General features: G+C 38.7%; 1 protein-coding gene across 5 annotated transcripts in view; it reads right to left on the bottom strand.

The window, feature by feature from the left end:
* Nucleotides 1–5,395: 5,395 nt before the first annotated feature.
* Nucleotides 5,396–11,416, bottom strand: part of LOC127444045 (kinesin-like protein KIF16B) — a 47,230-nt gene continuing 41,209 nt past the window's right edge. For all 5 annotated transcript variants that reach the window (XM_051703190.1, XM_051703193.1, XM_051703194.1 and 2 more), the window contains 2 exons: nt 6,993–7,076; nt 5,396–6,895 (listed from right to left, as the gene is read on the bottom strand). In XM_051703190.1, coding sequence (XP_051559150.1) covers nt 6,734–6,895; nt 6,993–7,076 — 246 coding nt within the window. In that variant the 3' untranslated portion in view covers nt 5,396–6,733. The remainder of the gene's footprint in view (nt 6,896–6,992; nt 7,077–11,416) is intronic.

The raw sequence follows: 11,416 nt of genomic DNA, 5'->3' as shown, positions 1-11,416 counted from the left end.
CCTTCAGTCCATTCGGTCCAATCAGCTCTGTGCGGGTGTGCAGACACCAGGAGACCAACCATCCTCAGGGGTATGGCTATGTCAACTTTGAACACCATGCTGACGCTGCTCGAGCAATGGCCGCTCTGAAGTTTGGGCGACTTTTGGGCAAGCGCATGAGAATCGTGTGGTGCCAACCACAGGCCAAGAGACGAGTGAGAGGAGAGAGACGAGACAACAAGATCAGCCTCCCTGGGGTGAGTTTGTATGTGCAGAATCTGCCGTACAGCGTGAGCAGTGAGGAGCTCCACTCCATGTTCTCCCCATATGGCACTGTCAGTGGCGTTTTTGTGATGATGGAGGGCAAACAGAACAAGGGCTGTGGCTATGTGGCCTTCTCCTCCCCTGAAGATGCCACCAAGGCACTGATGATGAATGGCCACATTATGGGCAAAAGGAAGTTGAGAGTGACTCTGTCCCAAAGCGGTGAAAACACTGCCCAAAGTCACATACAGGACAGATCGGAGATGACCCCACTCGATGTCATCACTGAAAAGGAGGAGAGCTCTGATGTGCCACCAACTGACTCTGTCGCTGAGGTTTGTGTTAGCAAATCCGGTTCAAACCACCCTGAGATGCAACCTGAGACCATAGAGTCTGACACACAGACCGAAAGACTGGAGAGAGGAGAGAGACAAGAAAACAAGATCAGTCTTCCTGGAGTGAGTCTGTACGAGCAGAATCTGCCATACAGTGCGAGCAGTGAGGAGCTCCACTCCATGTTCTCTCCATATGGGACCATAACAGGTGAATTAGTGACGATGGAGGTCAAACCAAGCAAGGGCTGTGGATATGTGGCCTTCTTCTCCCCTGAAGATGCCACAAGCCAGGACAGATTGGAGATGACACCATTCGACATCATCATCAAAAAGGATGACAGTTCTGATGTGCCACCAGTTGACTCTGCTGCTGAGGTTTGTGGTGAAGAATCTGGCCACAATGAGCCTGAGATACAACCTGAGACTGTAATGGCCACAGAGTCTGATGCACAGGCTGAGAGACTGGACAGAGGAGAGAGACGAGACAACAAGATCAGTCTTCCTGGGGAGCAGAATCTGCCATACAGCGTGAGCAGTGAGGAGCTCCACTCCATCATCTCTCCGTATGGGAACATCATAGGCGAATTAGTGACGATGGAGGTCAAACCGAGCAAGAGCTGTGGATATGTGGCCTTATCCTCCCCTGAAGATGCCACAATCCAGGACATATCGGAGATGACACCATTCGACGTCATTGTCAAAAAGCATGACAGCTCTGACGTGCCACCAGTTGACTCTGCCACTGAGGTTTGTGGAGAAGATTCAGGCCCTAACCAGCCTGAAATAGAACCTGAGACTGTTATAGCCACAGAGTCTGAAACACAGGTTGAAAGACTGGAGAGAGAAGAGAGACAAGACAACATGATCAGTCTCCCTGGTGTGAGTCTGTATGTGCAAAATCCGCCGTACAGCACGAGCAGTGAGGACCTCCACTCCACATTCTCTCCATATGGTACCGTCGCTGGTGCTTCAGTGAGGATGGAGGCCGAACTGAGCAAGGTCTGTGGATATGTGGCCTTCTCCTTCCCTGAAGATGCCACAATCCAGGACAGATCGGAGATGACACCACTCGACATCATTGTCAAAAAGGATGACAGCTCTGACATGCCACCAGCTGACTCTGCCACTGAGGTTTGTGGTGAAGAATCAGGCCCCAGTGAGCCTGAGATACAACCTGAGACTGTTAAAGACTCTGAGTTTGACAGTCACATGGTTGCTCCTCAGCATCTCCTCCCAGTTATCGAGGAGATAGTGGAGTCCACGCCCACACCCGCACAGACCTCCGCCCACTGTCAGAAGACAGTGAAAATAACCATCGAGCCACCATATTCCCAGGAGATCCAGAGGTTGGCTTCATTGCACCGGGCACCTCAGACCCTTGCCCTCTCTGGCAGTGGAATTGATCAGCCAGCTTCTGTTGAAGAAGCTCCACAGCAAGTCGATGACTCGAGTCAGCAGTCGTCATCATGGGGATCCAGGCTAAGAAACGCTGTGGGATCAGTTGTGAGAAGCCCCATAACCTGGTCAGTCATCGGACTCTCGGCCCTGACTCGACTGAAGCTGTGAAGCAGCACTGGAAAGAAAATCAACTGGATTCCTCACAGCAGAGCTACAAAAAGTGTACTGTGTACAAAAGAAAAAATGACTGCGTGCAACAAAAAAATACGTGCTTTATCTCAGAAGCAGCTGTGCAAACAACAACAAAAAAGGTGCAATAAAAAAGGCGCAAAAGAAAATAATAAAAATTCAAGATGCAACCAAAATAAATGGTGTTTTAGTATGTACTGTATGTATGTGTGTGAGAAATAAATAAATGAAAAAAAAAAAGCGTTACATTAAATTGCTGAAATTAAATAAATTAAATAGTTATATATATTAAATAACAGTCACCCCATTTTTTTTATTTTTTTTTAAATACCACTACTGGTTTTGGTGGCAATACTGACTTTACTGTAATCCTTAGAACTGCAACTTACCTAAATAACAACACATCCAGTTTAATGACACAAATACTGTATATGAAGGTGACTTTATCGCCCCCTCGAGTACTGACGTTTGTCAAATCTATTATTGAAACTCTGACAGCAAACCCACAACATGTAAGTATAGTAAGGATTGAAAACCATATTCTTCTACCATGGTATTTACATTCCACTGTTTTGATACTCTTTTGGTTGGAAATGTCTTGACTCTTTACCTGCAGTACAGAGTTGATCACAAGCTGCACACACATTTTTGAATTTAATGAAGGCTTCTTCATCGCTGGAAAAATATATGCATTTGCGTATACATTTCACTTTATCCAGCGCTCTTTTTGCTCTCTTTGTTTTAAAGTATTCCGCTGCTGTTTGAGGAAGTGAGAAACCGTTAGAAACGATTCAGTGTGTGAATGAGCTCTCTGAATGATTAAGTATGTGCATGTATCCTACCGTTTAAATATCGTTTAAAAAAAATACTCTTAAGAAATGCAAGTATTGGTATTTTTGAAATTAAGTCAAGTAAAATATGCTACATACTTCTACACTCGTGATGGTGAGATTTCAGGTAAATGTACTTGCATGCTTTCCTAGCGAGAACTGATGTGATTGTTGGTGTGGATGATATAGGGAGACCAGCGGATCAACAATGCTTTCATGTAATACTTTACACACTATCACGGTTTAAGCATTAAGCATAATGTTCATCTATAGAGAAACAAAGGATGTGCATCTGTGTTTTTTATTCTGTGTTGCTGACGGGATGTGGCATGCAGAGTGAAAGCGACAGTGCACCCTCTAGCAGCGGAGGACTTTAAAGATTACTTTTCTCTATCTCTGTCTTCTCTATCTTTTCTCTATGGAAGAGGTATTAGGGAGGCCAGCAGGGGGTGCTCACCCTGTGGTCTGTATGGGTCCTAATGCCCCAGTATAGTGACGGGGACACTATACTGTAAAAAGGCACCGTCCTTCGGAAGAGACATTAAACTGTGGTCCTGACTCTCTGTGGTCATTAAAAATCCCAGGGCACTTCTCGTAAAGAGTAGGGGTGTAACCCCATTAGCCCTGCTCAATCATGGCCTCCTAATAATCTCCATCCATAAATTGGCTCAATAACTCTACCATCTCCACTCCACCAATAGCTGGTGTGTGGTGAGCATACTGGTGCACTATGGCTGCTGTCGCATTGCATGCTGCACACTGGTGGTGGAGGAGAGTCCCCTGTTCACTGTGTAAGTAGTGTCAGAAAAGCGCTATTTAAATGTAACATTCACATTCTTCTGGCGTGATTACTCAACACATTTGTGCTGCAATTAATTAATCGATGATCGTTAAGCTTAATGATTAATTTAATAATTAATAAACAAATAATTGATCATCGATTACACCCTAATTCAGACAACTCTGAAGAGTTATTTGCGAATCGAACTTTGGTAGTTCTGATTATAAACAGCCGATGGAAAATACTGAAAGCATGACTTGAGTGCTGAAATACTGTCAGGGAAAAGTAACGTTGTAGCTTGATAAAATTCATTTATGATTCAAAACAGCAACAGTCTGGTTCCGGAATTAAAAATGAATTTATTTTCAATGATAACTTATAAAACTTTAAAAACAGACCTACCGTAAGCTCAGAGGTTGTTCATTGATGGTATATGCTTCCGTTGAAGCCATCCATCTGTGTTATCTCAACTGCATTGTTTAAAAATCATGTTTAATAGCAGAATTCCTGGGTGAACAGCTATACTACCCATGGTCCAGCAGATAAAGATCCACCAATCAGAGAACTGCGGCCAACAAAGCACACTAAACAAGTCCAGCAACGACTGTGCAGTTCCATCACACACTGTGAATGACGCAATCGAGTCACAACACCCTCAAACTACATATATATTTGTATACTGTATATTGGAATATTTTGCAGTTAAAGGTGCTGCAAGCGATTTTTTTTCATGGAAAGGTATGCAAAAAACGTGTATTACTCCCTGACAGATATTAATGAAATAAGTGTCTTGAGATATCTCGCCGGTCACTGTGACAACTCTAGACTCTGTAAACAGCAAACAAATATGTGTCCGCGGGTCGCGGACAACGACATTTTCTGCCTGTCAATAATTTTGCGCGTTCTCATTGTATTGTAGTTGCAGCGAATTATTGACTCTTAATGTCATTTGTATGCCAAGTTGTTCATAACAGTTGTCAGTTGAGAGTGCTATTTTGCTACTGTTGTTTTTGACAACCGTTTCTGCTCATCAGTGTCAATAAAGCTCATTTGGCATCTTTGGAGTGCGCATTTTGGAAAAAGGTGGCACAGTGATTCCAAAGGCTCATCTTGTGGAAATTCTACAGCTAAAATCGCTTACAGCACCTTTAACCTAAAATATATTGTTTCTAAACATAATCAGCAACCTAAAATCTATAGCTGGATTGTAGTTCGTACCCTTGTGAAAGATGGTAATTACCCAGTCTTGTACCTTTGTCTTTTTGTCAGATTTTCAAATACTTTTTGCTTCAATTCAAAGTTTGTGATGTTGTGATTCACCTTGGAGTTTGTTGGTTTGGTTCATTGCTTACAACTCTTTAATTAAGGATTTTATGAAAAGCCTAAGAAAAAAATTGGAAAAATACTTCCGAAACCTAGACGGCTCAAAATCTGAGTGGGTGCTATTTCTCTTTATAGCATGCTACTTTTAATATTTTTTGTTGTAAATGGCTGAAATAGAAAGAAGTCCATTTAAAAAGAATAGTATGTATTTCAGAACTTTTAAACTGATTTTCCTAACTAATTTACAGGCGAAACCAGCAAGAAAATGTTCTGCAAATGTCTCATTTGACATTTTGTAAAAAACAGGCAAACTTCAGACTGGCCACTAGAAAACCACAACCATTAGTCATAGGATGTCAAGATGAGTTTACCATAATCAACCCCACACAGACTTTTTAGTATCTGCTTTACTTAAATGTACATGATTCCACTGAAATTTTGCATCAGTTTATGTCTGACAAATATAAACTATTAATTTAATAATAGTTATTTTGTGTTATTTTCTCAAAACTGAAAAGTACAGTTATTCAAATCATTGTTCCTCACAAATCTTTACATTCAGATTCAGAAATAAAAGAGGAAATGAAAATAGCACGTCTTCTAAAAATGTTTACATTTTACTCTTGTGTAGAGAAAAAAACCACCCTTGAAATGTTTATCTTATAAAAAATGTCTAATACAGCACTACAATCCCTTTTCTCCTAACAGATGTGTTAAATGCAAACAAGCTCTTCTGTACAGATCAACAGTGTACAATACATTTTCCAATATATTGTGCATATACATATGGCTTTATAGTGCTTAACATTAGATGAATCATTCTCAAGGGACAAATTTACCAGTTACTACAGTATGTCCTACTGAAAAAGCCCTTTAACTGTCTTCGGTAGAGTATAAAAGACAAATTAAGTGGTCCAAATGACTTGTGCGTGCATATTCCAAGTCTTCTGAAGCCATTCGATAGCTTGAATTTTCATTTTTGGGATTTTCTTTGGGAGAAAATTCCTTTAACTAGGAGTATGCTAAGTAGAGTGCAAGTTTAATGGGTCGACTAAAGCATTTACAGCACATCGAAATAGTTTGCAAATATCGGCACAAAAAATATCGACCAATAACCTTGTCAGGGCTTAGAATCCAGAGGAAAGAAGTGGCGATTAATCATACGCAGCTACTTAAAAGAGATGAACATGAACAACATGCCTGTAGCAGCTACAGGACCTCCTGTCTGATGGTTGGTTTCCATAATATATATCAGGCTCCATGGTCCTCAATGTAAACACAAGATGTCAGGAGCAGGTTTTGGCAACCACCTACTGTTATGAAGTCCATTTTACTCATTCATTGAAACTTTTAAAGCTTACTGCCTACAAGGCACTGCAAAACTATTTACATCTACTTTTTTAATCCATCTTTCACCAAGTTCTCCACATACATATCACTATATCTTTCCTGAGTGTGTTCATTGGTGTGAAACCTGTCAAGAACGAATTCAAAGTTATATTTTATGGACATGTTTTAGTGAGATTCGCCCCTTCTGTAAGTGAAACTGTTTTTATTTATGTGCATATATTCGAAAGCTTCATAAAGTTCATGTAAATGAGTGTGTGTGTGTTTTATTGGAGTTTGTATATGTGTCAGCCTGTTCCGTGGCTGCTGTAGTCAAAGACTCCCTTCTTAAAGAACGGAGAGATGTCACACACAGCGTGTTTGGAGAGGTGTAATCCACACTCGTCTTTTCTCAGAGGAGAAGAGGAAGATGATGACAGCATCACATGGAAGAAGTTCCGCAGGTATTGCTGGGAAAAGACAAAGAAATAGCACATTATATGAGCAACATCCTGTAGTTTCCTGTAACTTCCTCATTCAGGTCATCGTTGGATTTGTTGAATTTACCTCCAACTGATTCCGTCGTTCTGCAATCATTCTCTCATCTCTGTTTCCAAAAATCTTTTTGGGAGGGAAATCCAAAGCTGCGAGCTAGAAAAAGATATTAAATAATATAAAGATCTAATATACTGTAGTTGAATGAATTTGACTAAAATATGTCCTATTAGTAGTGCATAAAGAAAATGATCATATTCCGGCATTGTGACATTATTTTCGTGACAAATAAGCACATTTCCCCTCCAAATTTTTACTACCATATTTTGTTGTTGTTGAGTTTGTGTGATTTTCTGATTACTCTGAGTGGTGTTTTAGATAGATAGATGGATATTTATATCAACATAAATAAAGGCATTCCAACAAATACTACTATGATGTATAAATACTTTAAAATAAAAATAATATAGACATTTTTCAGCACATTATGGTAATCAGAATTATGGGGGTGCTTGTAAATGACTATTGCGCTTCAGGGTAAGAATATGATGATTTTGATATGAAAATGATCAATAAATTATTAATTTAATGCCATTGCCTTGTTAATATGTAATCTATAAAAAAGTAACCGTAGTCCAATTATGAGTATTTTAAAATGTAATTTAATCCAATTACAAGTACTTGATTTTGTAATCTGATTACATCATCCAGATTACATGTAATCCATAACTACCCAGCACTGTATAAAAATGCCATGAACAGCGCATTTTTGTCTAATTTGTGTGAGCACTCCAAATAAACTCTACATTTAATTTTAGAGCATTTTAGCCCTCAAAGATGTGCTCGTCCATAGACATTCAGTCTAATTTTCAGTTCATGCATCACCATTGATATTTCATTGAATATCTCGGCCTCTGACTGGACTAGAAGCTCAATCTAGGTGTCATTATAAAGCTGAGATCATCCCCTTTGCGATGACATATAAAGTTTTATCATCAAAACATATTTGTTTGATGATTTGTCTAGCATGCTTTTCCTGCTGGATGGCATATTTAGTTCTGGTCACCTAAAATATAACAATGGATTATTTGGGGCTTACACCAGCAGTGATCCGTGCACAAAAGAGACGTTTGTATTTGATGACTTAAAGAAATCATATTTCACTTTGTGATTTTTTTGTATCTTTCTAACTGTGGTATTAGGGCAACAAATTGTACAGTCGCATTCCTGAGAATGAGAGCTTTCATTTGATATATGACTTGTCCATTTAAGTGCTATGTGAAAGACATTTATATTCATATAAATATTTCTACCCCACTACCTCAAGGAAGCCCTAATGTGCGATGCAAATTTTGTGAGGCCCTATTTTCTTATTTTATATAACACAAATGCATCAGTGATGGTTATCTCTGAAAAGTTCAGATTCTAATCTTTGAAATGATACCTCATATGCCTTACTTATGTATACAGGGGCTTTAACGAATTAAACGTAAACGATATAGCGTGAAATATGTACATTTTATTTTCTGTGATCACAATCCTAGTTATTGTGTCTATGAGCAAAGCACTTAACGCATTTAAAAAATAAATGCAATTAATCATGTCCCCGGACCGCAATAAGGAAGAATCCTGAGCAATTCAAGTTTGAAGTACCACCTGTTTTCTCCAGGGGTCAGTAAGCGAAACTTCAGCTGTACAGACAATGCACAGCTTATACAGAGAACAAACCAACCTTTCAGCAGACAGCACAACACGAGGACGCCTTCTTGCACTCAAAACACAGCTTAATGAAGCACAAATGCGAACTTAGGGATCTGAAGACGTGCTTTTCTAAGTATTAAACTATGTTAAATTGACTAAATTGACACAGCGACATAAAAATGGTATGTTTATGACGCAACGCATCCACAGTGAGATGCTCCAAAAATGTCAATCTGATGCAGGTGTACATTGTCGCGTCCTTAGACAAGCCCTTATAATAAATCTCAGACTGATTGACAAATTCAGTTGCAGAATGGATTGCTGTGAACTGTAAGCCAATGACTGGCTTATGTTCAATAATATGCAAATACATTGGATTCCAAAGCCACTTTTTGTATTGTCTTATCAATGCAAATTTAATTATCTGAATATATATATATTTTTTATAATATTTACTGTGTGTGTGTGTGTATATATATATACAGTATATATATATATATTATGATGATTATGGCAATTATGACGAGGGCTGTGACAATTTATATAATTTGCAATTCCCATAAGGCCTGCACCCCTGAGTCTTCTCTTTACTGTTGAACATGAAACTGGTGTTGAGCGGGTAGAATTCAATGAAGATGTCAGCTGAGGACATGTGAGGCGTCTATTTCTCAAACTAGAGACTCTGATGTACTTATCCTCTTGTTTAGTTGTACATCTGGTCTTCCACATCTCTTTCTGTCCTTGTTAGAGCCAGTTGTCCTTTATCTTTGAAGACTGTAGTGTACACCTTTGGATGAAATCTTCAGTTTTTTGGCAATTTCAAGCATTGTATAGCCTTCATTCCTCAAAACAACAGTTGACTGACAAGTTTCTAGAGAAAGCTGTTTCTTTTTTGCCATTTTTTACCTAATATTGACCTTAAGACATGTCAGTCTATTGCATACTGTGGCAGCTCAAAAACAAATACAAAGACAATGTTAAGCTTCATTTAATGATCCAAATAGCTTTCAGCTGTGTTTGATATAATGGCAAGTGATTTTCTAGTACCAAATTAGCAATTTAGCATAATTACTCAAGGATAAGGTGTTGGAGTGATGCACTTCAAAAATGACTTTTTTAAAACAGTGATGGTGCTGTTTTTTACATCAGTAATGTCCTGACTATACTTTGTGATCAGTTGAATGCCACTTTGGTGAACTAAAGTACCATTTTCCTTCTAAAACAGCAAAATCTGTACATTATTCCAAACTTTTGGCCACCAGTATGTATATATATATATATATGTAATTATTTAAAATATAACTATTTATAATTATTTCATCATTATATACTGAATTATTATTATTTGAGGGGCTTTCTCAGCAAATATTTATATATGCGATTAATTCAATTAATTAACCAGCACACCATGTAATTAATTCGATTAAAAATTTGAATAGATTGACAGCCCTAATTATATAACATTATATTATTATGCAATAGTAAAATATTTCTGTCATAAATTCTTCACTTTCATTCATTATTTTTTTGGGCTCTTTGATTAAACCCACTTATTTTGCATGAAGGAAGACCTTTGAAATTCTGTGTGTATTTGAAAATATGTTTTTTTGTTTTATTCTATCATCTCCACAGAAATAGAGTAAGCGTGCGTCTCCTCCTCCGTGTCTGGGTGTCATTGTCACTAAGTGCGTTTACATGGACTGGTGCATGTAAACGCAGCACATGTCAAAGCAGTGCATTGCGAGAATGCGGCTTATTGAGAGAAAGCTGCGTTCCTGTTTACATGCACTGTATAAGTGGTGTACTCTTAACTCGTGTATCCATGCAGCTTGGAGAGAAAGCAGCATTCTCTACAGCAACGTAATAACAAACACGGCATCTGAGAAAGCCTTTACTATTTTACTCTCTGTTGCTTTATTTACATATATTCCGCAGTTGTTGCTGTGTTTGTTTCCTTAACTTTCTGTTGCGACCTGCAGCGGAATTGCGCAGCAATAGTGGGGTTTTCTCTCTTAAGTAAACACCCAATTCCCCCAATGTACGAGCGCATATACGCGGAGGTAAGGGACAGTCGATCATCTACACTGGTGTTTATAATTGAGTATAGCTTATTGTGTATGTGCTTTCCCTACTGTACTCCTGGAAATGTTGAAGTCTTTCTGCTTTGCTTACTTCTTGTTCTGCTCCATCCGATGACATGTGTAACCTGTGAGAATGGCGCTTGTGTGTTTACATGGCCAGATAAATTGCATTCTCCGGGAGAAACCTAAGTGTGTTAAACCGCTTTCTCTTAATCTTCATGCGTTCCACAAAAACTGCTTTTAGAGTTTATTTGGAGTGCTCACACAACGCAACAGCGAAAAATTAGACAAAAATGCGCCGTTCACGGCATTTTTATACAGTGCTGGGTAGTTACGGATTACATGTAATCTGGATGACGTAATCAGATTACAAAATCAAGTACTTGTAACTGGATTAAATTACATTTTAAAATACTCATAATCGGACTACAGTTACTTTATTATAGATTACATGATTACATATTAACAAGGCAATGGCATTAAATTGTTAATAATTTATTGATCATTTTCATATCAAAATCATCATATTCTTACCCTGAAGCGCAATAGTCATTTACATTACAACAGTAAGATACGCACCTCAGCTAAGGATCGGGTGATGGACTATTACTTAGTAAGGGCTAAAAGTGTGTCAGAGTTTGGAGCTGTTAGCTTTGACCTAGCAATATTATTGCTGTTGATTTCAGGTTCATTACTGTTTATTCATGTTATGTT

This window comes from Myxocyprinus asiaticus, chromosome 7 (assembly GCF_019703515.2).
Source record: "Myxocyprinus asiaticus isolate MX2 ecotype Aquarium Trade chromosome 7, UBuf_Myxa_2, whole genome shotgun sequence".
NCBI lineage: Eukaryota > Metazoa > Chordata > Actinopteri > Cypriniformes > Catostomidae > Myxocyprinus > Myxocyprinus asiaticus.
The sequence above is the reverse complement of the archived record's forward strand: the minus strand, read 5'-3'. Positions and strand labels throughout refer to the sequence as shown.